This window comes from Passer montanus, unplaced genomic scaffold, assembly GCF_014805655.1.
Source record: "Passer montanus isolate IOZ18808 unplaced genomic scaffold, ASM1480565v1 scaffold62, whole genome shotgun sequence".
NCBI lineage: Eukaryota > Metazoa > Chordata > Aves > Passeriformes > Passeridae > Passer > Passer montanus.
The window spans coordinates 1,151,047-1,165,344 of record NW_024371260.1 but is presented as its reverse complement, the minus strand read 5'-3'; the positions used below and the strand labels follow the sequence as shown (position 1 = coordinate 1,165,344).

The 14,298-nt window shown below is 59.6% G+C and overlaps 1 protein-coding gene across 4 annotated transcripts; it reads left to right on the top strand.

The window, feature by feature from the left end:
- The first annotated feature begins 3,638 nt into the window (after positions 1-3,638).
- PERM1 (PPARGC1 and ESRR induced regulator, muscle 1) lies at positions 3,639-11,150 on the top strand. 4 transcript variants are annotated; one of them, XM_039727635.1, is made up of 5 exons: positions 3,639-3,794; positions 4,495-5,998; positions 6,119-6,924; positions 7,866-7,982; positions 9,816-11,150. In XM_039727635.1, the coding sequence occupies exons 1-5, from the start codon at positions 3,677-3,679 to the stop codon at positions 9,893-9,895; spliced, it is 2,625 nt and encodes an 874-aa protein (XP_039583569.1). In that variant the 5' UTR covers positions 3,639-3,676; the 3' UTR covers positions 9,896-11,150. The 4 variants fall into 4 exon arrangements, with proteins under 4 accessions (XP_039583569.1, XP_039583568.1, XP_039583567.1 ...); XM_039727634.1 differs by having other exon boundaries at positions 4,495-6,182; positions 6,255-6,924; XM_039727633.1 differs by having other exon boundaries at positions 4,495-6,924.
- The last annotated feature ends 3,148 nt before the right edge of the window (positions 11,151-14,298 follow it).

The following is a 14,298-nucleotide window of genomic DNA, read 5'->3' as shown; positions in this document are numbered from 1 at the left end:
GATCAGCAACCCGAAACTGCGGCCAGCAGCGAGCTTTGGGAAGAGCCTGGCAGAGCTTCAGGCCAGCTCGGGCTGCGTTTCAAGTGAGCCGAGGGTGACCTTTGCAGCATGGGCTGGAATTTTAACAGAGCCCGGGGAGTGAGTTTCAGGCAAAAAAAAACCAACCAAAAAAACCCCAAAACCAAAAAAAGTTAAAGGGTTTGGCCAAAAGCAACGCTGGGGTGGTTTGGGGGTGAAAATTGCTGCTCACCTGCCCCAAACCAGCAGAACCAGCCCGGTGGTTGCGGTTGGAGTTTCAGTGCAGGGTTAACCCTTTCTGAGGTTAACCCTTTCCTCCTCCCCGGCCTTCCCTGGGCTGGATCCCGGTTCATGCTGCTCCCAGGGAGGTCTCCTGGCCGTGGGCAGGGTCGGGGCTGTACGTGAGCAGCTCAGTGTTCCCCAGTCCCCTTGAGCAGCTCAGCGTTCCCCAATTGCAGCTCATGTTCCCCAATCCCTGTGAGCAGTTCAGCATTCCCCAATTGCAGCTCAGAGTGAGTTCCCCAATTGCAGCTCAGTGTTCCCCAATCCCTGTGAGCAGTTCAGCATTCCCGAGTTGCAGCTCAGTGTTCCCCAATCCCCAATTTCAGCTCAGCATTCCCCAACTGCATCTCAGTGTTCCCCAATCCCCCTCAGCTGTCCCTCCCACAGGTTGGACCCCGCAGGAATTTATGGAAAGGAAGGAAAAGAAAGCTCAGCTCAGGGTCAGGTCACTGCTGTCACTGCCTGAGGCTCAGGGAGCATCCAGCTAAAACTGCAGGAGGAATGAGAAAATAATCCCAAATAAACCTCTCTGTCCCGGGCAAGCAGCAAGGGCCAAGGTTGTCTTGCTCCTTGAGCTGTGGGCAGATTTCTTTTTCCATCCTGCTTTATTTATTTTTCCCCCCACTGCTTTTCCTGCAGTCTCTGCCTCCCTGCCCTGCTGCACAGCGTGTGATGGGTGTAGATCAGGGCAGGGAGGATGTTCCTAATCAAACCCACGTCTCTCTGCACTGTCTGCGCTGTCTCACGGGGAGTTCAGCCAAGCCCCCACACTCGTGATGTTCCACTGCTGGTTTGAAAAGCTGCACAAAGGTAAAAATCTCCCAGATGGAGTTTCTTGGGTTGGAAGGGAATTATTCCATATTAAGAACATTCCAGTTATTCCATATTGAGAATATTCCGATTAGTCCATATTGAGAATATTCCAATTATTCCATATTGAGAATATTCCAATTATTCCACTCCTGAGAGCTCATTTCACAGACACTGAGCTTCCTTTACAGTGGGAGTGGTGAGTGCTGAGCCCAGAGGTGTCTCCATCCCAAAGGAAGTGCCCCCCAAGGCATTCCCAGTTTCCCTGCCCTTTCCAAGCCCATTCCTGGCTGTGTGTCCCACGCTGTGTCCCTCCAGGCACAGGGGGGTCACATTTGCTGCTTTATTTCGGCCCCTTCTCTCATGACAGGTTGACATTGGTTATTTATATCGTGTCCTTAATCCCACAGCGTCCATCCTGGAGGTGCTGGGTGCCACCCACAGGATGGGGCTGGAGCAGTCCTGCAGCATCCCAGGAACATCCCAGAATCATCCCAGCACAATCCCAGCATCCCAGTACTATTCCACCATCCCAGCACCATCCAGAATCATGCCAGAATCATCCCACCATCCCAGCATCATCCTAGAATCATCCGAGCATTATCCCAGAATCATCCTAGAATCATCCCAGAATCAACCCAGGATCATCCCAGAATCATCCCAGCACAATCCCAGCATCCCAGTACAATTCCACCATCCCAGCACCATCCCAGCATCATCCAGATCATCCCACCATCCCAGCATCCGAGGATTATCCTAGAATCACCCCAGCATTATCCCAGAATCATCCTAGAATCATCCCAGGATCATCCCACAATCATCCCAGCATCCCAGAATCATCCCTGGATCATCCCAGGATCATCCCAGCATCCCAGCACCATCCCAGCACCATTCCAGCATCCCAGAATCATCCTAGAATCATCTCAGAATCATCCCAGCCCCATCCCACCATCCCAGATCATCCCATCCCACCATCCCAGACCATCCCAGCCCATCCCAGCCCCATCCCAGCCCATCTCAGACCATTCCAGCCCCATCCCAGACCATCCCAGCCCCATCCCAGCACCATCCCTGCCCATCCCAGCAGCCTCCCAGACTATCCCAGACCATCCCAGCCCATCCCAGCCCATCCATCATCCCCGTTCCCCTGGCCGCCGTCCCTGCCCCTCCCTGGCTCCTGCTGCTCCGCAGCCGGGTTAAATCCTCCCGTGCCTCGGGCCCGGCTCCAAGGGAAGGAAGTCGGCCGAGCCAAGCGGAGGAAAGCGCTCGGTTTCCCCTCAGCCCTGCGAGGCGTGCGAGGGGAGCGGGGCGCGGGGCGGGAGCGGCGCTTCCCCTCCAGATGTCCTGGCTGAGGAGCGGAGCGTGTCCCGGGAATGTTCCCCGGCCTGGCTCTGCCGGATCCCTCCCGGTGCAGTGCGGGACAGCGGCCACCGCGGGGAGCTTCCGACCCGCGGGACAGGACAGGGCAGGACAGGGGACCCTGCTGTCCCCTCCCGTGGGGACACAGCCCGGAGCTGTGCCGCGGGGGTGGGCAGGGGGGCACGGCCGGCACCTGGCCCTGGGGAGGACCCCCGAGGGGTGCAGAGCTTGTGGGACCCCTGAGGGGTACAAAACTTGTGGGATCCCTGAGGGGTTCAGAGCCCGTGGGACCCCCGAGGGGAGCAGAGGTTGTGGGACCCCCGAGGGGAGCAGAGGTTGTGGGACCCCCAAGGGGTGCAGAGGTTTTGGGATCCCCAAGGGATGCAGAGGTTGTGGGACCTCCGAGGGGATGCAGAGCCCAGGGGTCTCTTGGCTCCCACAGTGTGCCCAGCCCTGGTCACAGCTGTGTCCAGCTGTGGTGTCCTGGTGGCCGAGGGGGCGCTGGGGCTGGGCTGGGCTGGGCTGGGCTGGGCTGGGGCTGGGGCTGGGGCTGGGCTCACTCCCCCAGCCCCTGTCCAGCAGGCAGCTCCTTCAGGGCAGCTATTCCTGGAGGAGGGGGAGGAAGGTGGGAGGAAGGCTCGTGGGAGCTGAGGGTTATTTCTGGCTCAGCTTACGTGACCTGCCAGGCCACCCTTGGGCGCTCTGTCACTGCCCCTGTGCCCGAGGGGCCCAGGTGGCCCTGGGCGCCGTGGGACGGCTGCCACACGCCCTGCGAGGTTTGTCACAAGACTCCAGAGCTGGCTGCCACCTCCTGATGTCACCCTGGAGCAGGCTGGCAGCAGATGCCCTGGGAGTGCCCTAAATAGGTGAACCCTGCCCCTGAGGTGACTCTGTGTCACCCTGGAGAGCGTGACTAAGGCTGAGAAGTGGCTCTGTGGGAAAAAGGACAGTCAGTGCCACCCGGGTGTGCCAGGGGAGCTCCATGGCCTGTCCCCTTCCCCAGGGAGTGACCCCAGGAGGGAGCAGGGGGCACCAGGAGTGCTCCCAGTGCCCCCAGACGCGGCTGTGGCACAGTCACACATTGGCTGCCACCCTGCCATGTCCCCCACCAGTTCTATATATGGCGCTGCCCTCTCTGGGCTGGTGGCACTGGCATCTCAAGTGACACCGGGGAGGGAGGGGGGGGTTATTTTTAGCCCCTGAATGGATGGGAGCTGGAGCCGGGCTCTCTGCCCCCGGCCGGGCCGCGGCATCATGTTGTGCTGGGAGGGCTCTCCTGCCGGGCTGCTCGCATGGCTCCGTCCCCGCCGGGGGCTGGGGGACAGGTAGGACGGCCTTTGTCACCTCCCCGCGTGTCCTGCTGTCCCGCTGTGCCGAGGGCGGGACCGTGCGGGGCCGTGCCGGGATGTGCTGGGCCGTGCGGGGCCGTGCGGGGATGCCCGGGCTGCTTTCGGGAACAGCAGTCCCGGCTTTAAGGTGGATTGGAGGCAGAATGGGTGGGGAAGGGAGTGTGGGGTGTGATGCTGTGGGGAGAGAATCCCAAACCCCCTGTTCAGCCTTGGAGAGCATCCCAAACCTTCTGTGCTGCCATGGGGAGCATTCCCAAGCCCCTGTTCAGCCTTGGAGAGCATCCTAAAGCTTCTGAGCTGCCATGGGGAGCATCCCAAACCCCCTGTGCAGCTCTGGGGAGCATTCCCAAGCCCTGGTGCAGGTGTGGGGAGCATTCCCAAGCCCCTGTGCAGCTCTGGGAGCATCCCCAAGCCCCGGTGCTGGGGAGCAGAGGCAGCGGGGACAGGAGGGGGTGACAGTGGCCTCTCGCTGCTGGCTGGCTTGTGGCCAGCGCGGCCATCCCCGTCCCGCTGCGGTTGCCAGGGGCTGGAATTTCCAGCTGGGTTCTGGCTGGAAAGGGCTGAGGATGAGCAGGCGGGAGGGAGGAACCGGGAGGAAGGCTCGGGGGCACGCAGCTGGCCTCCCTGAGCGGTGCCACCCCCCCCTCCCTGACCTGTCGCCGCTCCCCCGCTGCAGGCATGGATAACTTCGAGTACAGCATCCAGCTGAACGACCGGGAATGGGCTGAGTTCTTCCAGGCTTCCGAGGAGTGCAGCCTGGCGCCGGCCTCGCTGGCCACGGCCGAGGAGCAGTGCCTCAGTGACATTGAGCAAGGGGACACCTCGGGACGGGACTGTCCCCGCAGCGGCGGCGCGGTGACAGCGGGCAGCGAGCCAGCAGCGCCTGGCACGGCCAGCCCTGTGCCACGTGGGGTGCCCGGTGACACCGCCGTGCCCTGCCCCGAGCGTGGGCACCTCGCCGGGCCGGAGCCGCTGTCGGGCAGCGAGGACGAAGAGGGCTCTGCGGGCAGGTTCCTGTGCGGCAGCGACGAGCCCGGCCGCCCGGCACCCGCTGCCATGCCCAGCGCCCAGAGGAGGCAGCCACCGCGGCCACCCGCGGCCACCGCGCCCGGTGGCACGGCCCAGGGTGGCCCCGGGCAGGACGCGGCGGTGGCAGCGGCCGGAGGCACGGAGCAGGGCGGCGATGCAGGAGGGGGACAAGCCCTGCTGGCACCGCCAGAAGCTCCAGCAGCCTCTGCCTCGGCGGAGAAGAGCGCTGTCCCCTCGGAGCCGCGGGGACCCGCGGGGGACACCCCGAGCCCGGCCAGGGTGGCAGCGGAGGAGGAGAAGGCGGGCGCGGAGCCGGGCTCGCCGGGCGGATCCCCCGGCGTGGTGAGGCCCAAGGTGCCGGCACAGCCCAGGAAGAGCCGCAAGCAGCGCGGAGCCGGCGGCACCGAGGGCGACAGGGACCCCGCGGCGGCACCGGGCGCCCCCGGGGCCGGCAAGGCAGCGCCCGGCTCCCCGGTGTCCCCTCGGAAGGGCAGGGGCAAGGACAAGGCGGCCAAGGGAGCGCTGGTGAGGCTGGGCAGCGAGGAGGCTGCGGAGAACAAGCGGGGGGTGCCCGGCCCGGGCGTGGACGGCGGCGATGCCGGGAGCGCTCCCCCAAAATCCCCGGGGAAGACAAAGGCCACCAAGCCCCCAAAGGCAGGGCAGGCCGGCGGCCTGGGCGTACGTGACAGTGTCCCCGTGGTCCCTGGCGAGGGCACCGCGGCTCCCCCGGGAGAGGAGAGCCAGGAGATGCCAGGGAAGCCTCTCCAGCCCGGGAGCGTGGCAGCGTTTGGAGGGAATGCTGCCGAGGGGGCTGGGGGGCAGCCTGCTGCTGCTGCTGAGGTTCCCAGGAAACCCTTGGAGACCCCTGGAATTTCTACTGCTGAGACCCCTGGAATTCCTGCTGCTCAGATCCCTGGAATTCCTGCTGCTGAGATTCCCAGGAAACCCTCGGAGACCCCTGGAGTTCCTGCTGCTGAGACCCCTGGAATTCCTGCTGCTGAGATTCCCAGGAAACCCTCAGAGATCCCTGAGGTTCCTGCAGCTGGGATCCCTTGGGAGCCTGCAGCTGCGATTCCCAGGAAACCTGTACCTGAAATCCCTTGGGAGCCTGCAGTGGGGATCCCCAGGAGTCCTACAGCTGAGATCCCCAGGATTCCTGCAGTCGAGATCCCCAGGAGTCCTACAGCTGAGATCCCCAGGAGTCCTGCCATCGAGATCCCCAGGATCCCTGCAGCTGAGCTCCCCAGGATCCCTGCCATCGAGGTCCCCAGGAGTCCTGCCATCGAGATCCCCAGGATCCCTGCAGCTGAGCTCCCCAGGATCCCTGCCATCGAGGTCCCCAGGAGTCCTGCCATCGAGATCCCCAGGATCCCTGCAGCTGAGCTCCCCAGGATCCCTGCCATCGAGATCCCGTGCGAGCCTGCAGCTGGGATCCCCACGATTCCTGGCGCTGGGCTCCCTTGGGAAGCTGCAGCTGAGCTGCCCAGGGCCGTGAGCCCGCTGTGCTTTGCTGAAGGAGCCCCTGGCAAGCCCAACTCTCTGGATGTGACCTGGCCCGAGATGTACGAGTACCTGTTCTGTGATTCCCAGGAGGAGGAGGAGCTGGGCAGCTCCCTGGAGGGGCGCAGGTCCCCCTTGCAGAGGGAAATCTCCTGGCCTGAACTCTACGAGTATTTTTTCACCGAGCCAGAAGGAAGCAGGAAAAAAGGCAAAGCTAAAGACAGGAAAAGAAAGAAATTCAGAGGCTTGGACCGCCCTGGGCTGCACAAGGAGGCTCCCAGCTCTGCTCCAGACAAGGACACCGTGGTTATCTCGGTCCCTGATGTGTATGAACACTTCTTCCCAGAGCCAGCCCCCAACAGGATGGGCTGGAGAGGGATTTTCTCCATGGCTCCTGCCTCCGAGGTGAGGAAAGCCGTGGGGGCTTTGAGGTCCCTGCTGCAGAGGCAGTGGCAGCTGGGAGGGGGCCAAGCCTCATCCTCCCAGGCCCTGGTGCCCAGAAGATCCGGAGAGGAGCTCGCCCTGGTCCCGCTGGGAGGAGCCCAGGCGTGGCCAGAAGATGCCCTGGCACTGAGAGGTAAATGCTGCTGTCCCCTGTAGGGACATGTCCAGGCTGTGTCACCCTGGCTCTCCCCTGGGATGATCCCTCTGTCCCCTTGGGATGTTCCTCTCTCTGTCCCCGTGCCAAGCCATGCTCCCCGGCATGGACAGGGCATGTGGGACTGTAAAACCCACCCTGAGCAGAAAAACACCCTCTGCAGACCTCAGAGGTCACCTGAACATTGCCTGTTCCTGGGGGCAGGTGGGAGAAATGGGAATGAAGGGGAGGTTTGATCCACCAGGCAGGCAGGCGTTTGTCTTTGAGCTTAAATGATGCTCAGGGTTAATACTAAACCCAAACACTGAGGGAGCCATCCCAAAGGGAGCCTCCAGACTGTTTGCATGGAGAAAAAACCCCTTTGAGGTGGTCACAGCTAATTAGTAAGCCAGCTTTAATTAAAATCAAATGAATAGGAGCAAAAAGAAGGTGATCTCGAGCTGCTCCAGGCTGGATCAGGGAATGCAGAGCACTCAGGGTGTTTCATCCCTGGAGGAGGCAGGAGTGGGGTGGGATGCCCGAAGGGATGCTGAGCACTCTCAGATGTTGTCCTGGAGCTGGCTGTGCCTGGGGACACTGGTGACAGGAAGGGGACCTTGCCTGTGTCCCCAGGAATTGCTGTGTCCCAAATCTGCTCCCCAGACCCAATTCCTGCCACCACAGAGAGCTGCAGGGAGGGGTGAGGCAGCCTGGGGTGCCTTTAACAAACATTTCCATGGGGTTTTCAACAAAATGTGGGATTGAGCGGGGTGACAAATGTGCCACTGTCCTTTGGGGACACACAGAGCCACCTGCCATCCCCCCTGGTGCCAAACCACCCCGAGGGACGATTCCCCGGGGATTTGCTGCCGCGGAGGGAGGGGAGGGGTGGCACGGGGGGTGGCACAGAGCCCCCAGACCTCGTGCTCCTCTCGTGGCAGGAGCAGCAGAGGAGCCCCGGGTGCTGAGCCACAAGGACATGTGCCTGGTGTTCTGTGCCTTCGCCTCCTGGGCCGTGAAGACATCTGACCTGCAGGCTCCGGATGCCTGGAAGACCAGTACGTACAGTGCCCGCCTGCAGAGGGCTGGGAAGGGCTCGGGGGGCACTTGGCAGGGAGGAAAAGCGGGATATTTATACCTGCTGCTGCCTCTGGGGAAGTGCAGCCTTTCCCAAAGTCGTTCCCGTGCTTTCTCTCTCCTCTGGTCCCGGTTGCTGCTCATGTTTTTTGTGCTTTCCCTGCAAAGCAGCTGCTGGCTGGAGCTGAGCTCTCTCCACAGCCTTGGTCCTGCTGCTTCCAGCCCCTGACAGGGCTCGGTTTGTCAGGACTTCCTCAGGACCTGCAGTGAGCAGGTTGAGGTTCCCTCATCCCAGCAGGAACAAAATTCCCAACAAAATTGGCTTTACAGCAAGGCCCAGCCTGACTGGGATTTTTTGTCCACAGCCAAAATTGAGATTAAGCCTTCATCCAGCACCAAAATTCCCATGTTTTCCTGAGGTGCTTGGAAGGTTTAATCTCCCCAAAGTGATCATCATCCTCCTGCACTGAGTCCTGCAGCTCCCTGGAGGGCTGTGGGATCCTCTCCAAGCCCAGCACCTGGAAGCTGGTGGGGAGAGAGGAGGCTGAGCAAGCAGAAATTCACAGAAATTGAATCCACAGAAATTGAATTCACAGAAATTGAATTCACAGAAACTTCTCACTGAATTCTGTAAGAAATTCACAGAATCCCACAGGAGTGGGGATGACTGGATGAGCAGGACTCAGGGAGAGCAGCATCCCCATCCCTGCCCTGGAACCCTTGGAGAACCCTTCCAGAGCAGCATTCCTCCCTGCAGAGCCCCTTCCCTGGGAAGAAATGCCAGGGCCGAGGCTTCCTGCTGCTCTTCCAGGCGAGGAATGTTCCCTGCTAAGGTCACCAGGAAGCTGACACCGCGGCTGGGAATAGCTCTGAGCTAAGGCTGCTCTCTGCCACCAGCACCAGCAGCTCTTGCCCTGCTCCCCCTCCTGCTGGCAGTTTGGGATGGAGGAGGTGGCCCCGGGAAAGGTGTGGGAAGGGGGAGACCCTCGTGCCCCAGGGTGGAATAACCTGGAGAGGAGGGAGGCAGGAAGGAGCAGCTGTTATTTGGGGTTCTGACAAGCTGAGTTTGTATTCCTCTAGTGCATAAATCAAAATCCAGTCTGAATTTAAAGTGTAAAGTCCAAAACCACAGCTTGGATTCCTAGTTTTGCTTGGGAATCAAGGGAACTTAATGTCCCTTATAAACCATTGGGTGCAGGGACAGAGCAGAGCTTGGTTTGTGTTTCACCCCCATTGTTATTTCTTATGTCCCTCAATTTTTTGATTTGGCGTTTTGGATATTTTCTCCTTTTGGCTGGGGCTAGAAAATCCCCGGAAAATCCCCAAAATGGGATTTTTCCTGGCGTCCTCCTGGTACAAACAGAAGCAGGAAATGAAGGTGCTGCCCTGAAGCCCTGGTGGGCTTTTCCTCGTGGGTCTTTCTCATCCAAGATCAAGTCTCCACTTGAAAGTGTGATTCCAACCAATCCACAAAATCCCCACCTGGATCTGGGCATCCACCCCACCCATTAATGGGCATCCCCACCCATTAAATCTCCTGTGGATCTCTGCATCCTGCCCACCTCCGAGGGAACCTCTTGAGCATCCCCCTAAACCAGCGTTTTTTTATGGAATGCTGGTGCCTCCACACACCCAGACTCCAGGGCTGGACGTGGCCAGCCATGCCGTGGGCACCTGGGAACGCTCTGGGAGCACATCCCGGGTGTGGGAATGCCAGCCAAGGGCAGGAGGGGACGGGGCAGGGACAGGAGGGACCCCCACGGGCGGTTGGGGTTCCCGGGGTCACAGCGGGAACGCCTTGGGCTCTTTTCCAGTGTTCCTGGCAAGCTTTGGCACCCTCTCGGCCATCCGCTACTTCCGAAGGCAGGTCAGGGAAGGGCACCCCCGGACTTAACCCCTGCCGCTCCGGAGCCGCTGCCCGGGGCCGGGACTTTGCTCTGGACAGCGGGAGAAGCCTGGAGGCAGCGCCGGGAGCTTCCCCGGCCCCATCCCGGCCGGGACAGGGCGGCACAGGGAGCGGGAGCCTCCCGGGGACGGGAACTGACGGTAGGACGGGGCAGGGGCTGTGTCCTGCCTCCTCCCCGCCGGAGGCACCGAGCAAGCGGGGGATGCTTCATCCCGGCAAAAGAGCCGGGATTTCTGCGAGAGAGGAAAAGAGAGCTTTGGGAAGAGCCTGGGCTGGGCAGCAGCTCCGGGGGATGCAGGGGCCGCTGCCTCGGATCCTGTGACCGATTTGGGCACTGCAGGAGGGGTCATCCTCCCGGATTTCACTCCGGGAGGGCTCATCCTTTTGGATGTCACTCCAGCAGGGCTCATCCTGTTGGATCTCATTCCAGGAGAGCTCATTCTCTTGGATTTCACTCCAGCAGGGCTCATTCTCTTGGATTTCACTCCAGCAGGGCTCGTCCTGTTGGATTTCACTCCCAAGAAGTCCCAGCTCGGGATGAGGTTCCTGCCACACGTGGATGGTCTGTCCCTGGGGACAGCTGGGCAGGGACGTGTCCCCGTCCCCAGGAGAGGATGGGCAGGGGTCACACGGGGCAAGGGGGGCCGGGAAGGGTCCCGAGGGGCTGCCCAGCAGGGAAAGGGGCTGAGCTCAAGGAGGGCTCAGGAAAGGAGACAGAAGGATGTTGGAGAGGAAGGAGAAGGAGGTGGGCGGGTTTGGCCGTGCCGATCAGCAGGGAAATGTTGGATTGCATATTTGATTTATTCCTTTTGTGCCTCCCGTCCTGGAGGGGCAGAGCTGGCTGGGGGGGTGAGGGGAGGTGGAAGCTGTGGGGCTGGGGAGGTGGAAAATGAAATGGTTCGGTTCCCCCTCTCCCCAGAGCCCCCCTCAGCACCCCAGGGCATTATTCACAGGAATCTCCTCCCCTCACCAGCCCGGTGAGAGCAGCAGTGTGGGATTGAGATCCACGGGGGCTCTGCCGTGTCTGTGAGGTGCCAGCAGGGAGGGGAGGCTCATTCCTTGTGCTGAGAGAGCCACGAGGCTTGCAGGGGTGCAGGGGAGGCAGTGGGTTGTTGCTGGGAGGAGGGCACGGGGAGATCTGGGGCTGGGACTGGGGATGGACAGGCTCTGCATGGCCTGGACACCCACAGAGAGCAGATGGAACGTGCTGGAAGCTTCTAATAAAGCTCGGTCTCATTTACTACTTCTGTGTCCATCCCTCTGTCTGTGGGGAGCCGTTGAGGGAGCCCTGGGCTTTGCAGGAGGATAAATCAGTGTGTGTGGGTGTGTGCAGCTGCAGAGCTGGTGGGTTTGGGGCCCTGGGGACAGAGCAGGCAGGGGCATGGGGCTGTGTCCCTGTTCCTGTCCCTCTGAGGGGCTGTGTCCCCTGTGTCCCTGTCCCTATGAGGGGCTGTGTCCCCTGTGCTCCTGTTCCTGTCCCTCTGAGGGGCTGTGTCCCCTGTGTCCCTGTCCCTCTGAAGCACAGCCTGGCTGATCAGCAGCAGGCACAGCCCAGCAGCACAGCCTCCATCCCTCCCTGCATCCCTGTGCCCCTCTGCAGCCAGGATCCCCCAGAGCAGCATCCAGGATCCCCCAGAGCAGCATCCAGGATCCCCCGGAGCAGCATCCCCAGCTGGGCTGGGATGGGTTTCACCATCCTCCCTGGCTTTAACCAAGTGATTTATGGCTGCCCCAGGCATTGAGGGTTTCTCTGAACCTGGGAGGGTTCCTGGCCAAAACCCTTCACCGAGGATGCTTCTGCTGCAGGGACAGGAGCAGGGCTGTGTGCTGGGGGCTGCTGGATCCGCCCCAGGCCATCCCCTGGCCTTGGGGACCTGCCCTTGGCGTGGGGACAGCGACTGCTGGCTGTCCCTGAGCTGCTCCAGCAGGGACAGGCTCAGTGCCCCAAATTTTCCCCTCCAAAGGGGGAATACCCCACTGTCTCCATGCCTGCTCCCCAGCGCTGCTCCCAGCAGAGCCCTGGGGGTGACAGGAGGGGCCTGTCACCCTCTGCTGCCTGTGATATTTGCTGTGTGACCCCTCAGACACCAAAGGGAGGTGCCAGCAGCACTTGGCAGCCTGAGAGGTGCCCTGCACTCTCCCCTGACCCCCCCTGGAAGCACAGGATGTGATGAATATTTCAGGAGCTGGAGGCTCTCAGCTGCCTGCAGGAGTGGAAGGAATTGCTGAAAGGTCCTGCTGCTCCCGGGGGAGCTGGGATTCTCCGCCAGGGAGCAGAGCAGCCTGAAATTTTAATGCTTGCTTTATTCCCTGACCTTTCCAGCTCTCTCCTCCGCCTCACTGCAAGGCCGAGCACGCCTGGCATTTTTATCCACGGCCAGAATGGAGATTAAACCTCCCAAATTCAATATAGCCAAGGATTTCTCCCAGCCAAAAGCTGCCAGCACCTCGCCCCTCACCCGGCACAACCGCAGCGACCTTCGGGTGCATGCTGCGTGCCCCGAGGCTGGTGCCCAGCTTGCCACCCCTGCCCGCTGTCCCCGCACGTCGCTGCCTCAGCTGACACCTCCCGGCAGTGCCAGGCACATGAAAAAGTCAGGCAGGTGCGGCCCGAGGAGCTGCCCCGTATTTCATCCCGCCGGGCACCGGGATGCCTCTCCCCCTCTCCCGGGAACGGCTCTGGCCGCAGCAGCTCCTTCACTCTCAGTTCGCCTTTACTCTGATTTTCCTTCACTCTGAATTTTCCTTCCCGCTGATTTTTCCTTCCCTCTGAATTTTCCTTCCCTCTGATTTTTCCTTCCCTCTGAATTTTTCTTCTCTCTGATTTTTTCTTCACTCTGAATTTTCCTTCCTTCTGATTTTTCCCTCTCTCGGATTTTTCTTTAACTCTGATTTTCCTTTCCCTCTGAATTTTCCTTTTCTCTGAATTTTCCTTCCTTATTTTTTCTTCACTCTGATTTTTCCTTCCCTCTCATTTTTCCTTCCCTCTGAATTTTCCTTCCTTCTGATTTTTTCTTCACTCTGATTTTTCCTTCCCTCTCATTTTTCCTTCCCTCTGAATTTTCCTTGCTTCTGATTTTTTCCTCACTCTGAATTTTCCTTCTTTCTGATTTTCCCTTCCCTCGGATTTTTCTTTAACTCTGATATTTCCCTTCCCTCGGAATTTTTCTTCACTCCGATTTTTCCTTTCCTCTGAATTTTCCTTCCCTCTGAATCTTCCTTCCAATTTTTTCTTCACTCTGATTTTTCCTTCCCTCTGATTTTTCCCTCTCTCGGAATTTTCCTTCCCTTGGAATTTTTTCCACTCCGATTTTTTTCCACTCCGATTTTTTCCACTCCGATTTTTTCCACTCCCATTTCCCTCCACTCTGACTTTCCCTCCACCTCTCTCTGCCCGAAGCAGGGCAGAGCCTCCCGTGGGAATTCCTGTGGAATTTCCTTGGCCCTCCGGAGGGGTTTTGGGGCTCCTCTCAGAGCAGAGGAGCAGCAGCTGCAGTCCCTGGCGTGTTCTGCTGCATTCTCCCACCACAGGGCACTCGGGGAGCTGCTCCCACAGCCCGGAGTGGATCCCAAACACCTTCCCAACCTTTGGTGTAAATGTCCTCGTAAAGATAATAAAAATACACCAACAGCCTGATTTTTGCTGTGTTGTCTCACAGAGAATTTCTCCCAGCTCCCAAAGGCAAAGGAGCAGGTTACAAACTTCACTTTCTAATGATTTTTTTTCCCCCTAAATTTTGCTGTTTATTCTTTGAGGGGGGGGAAAAATGGGGTTTTTGTGGCTTCAAAATCAGAGGGCAGAGAGAAATCCAAGATTCGTGCGGCAGCCAGGGGAAGGATGGGCTCAGTGCTCGGGACTGAAGAGGTTTTTGTGTGTTTGCAGGAACCAATTTCCACCTCAACGCAACCCAGACAGGTCTGGTGCTGCTCTAAACAAACCCACTTTTAAATCCTGAGTCTGCTGAGAAATGTGTTGAAGGAAAAGCAGGAGGAAGAGTTTTTACAGCCACAAACCCACCTGGAGCAGCATCCGAACAGGGAAAACCCAAACCCAGGTCCTGACAGGCCCTGGGGAGACTTTGGCCAAGGATGAAGGGATAACAGGAGGCTGACCCGAGCTGGAGACACTCAGGAGCCTGGAAATCCTCCTGGACAGAGCCCCAGGGCAGCAGGGACGGGCAAAAATTCATTTCCGTCCAGGCAAAGAATGGCAAAGAGAGGGAAGTGATGCCAGGGGATTGTCCAGTCTCAGAAATCCACAGGGAACTTTAATATCAGCAGGACGGGATCTTAAAATTAGTTAAAATACGATGGTGACCCTCAAAGTGTTCTCTCAGGGGCAGGGAAACTCCCCAGTATGTTTGGGATGTCCCCTAGCACATTTTGTTCAG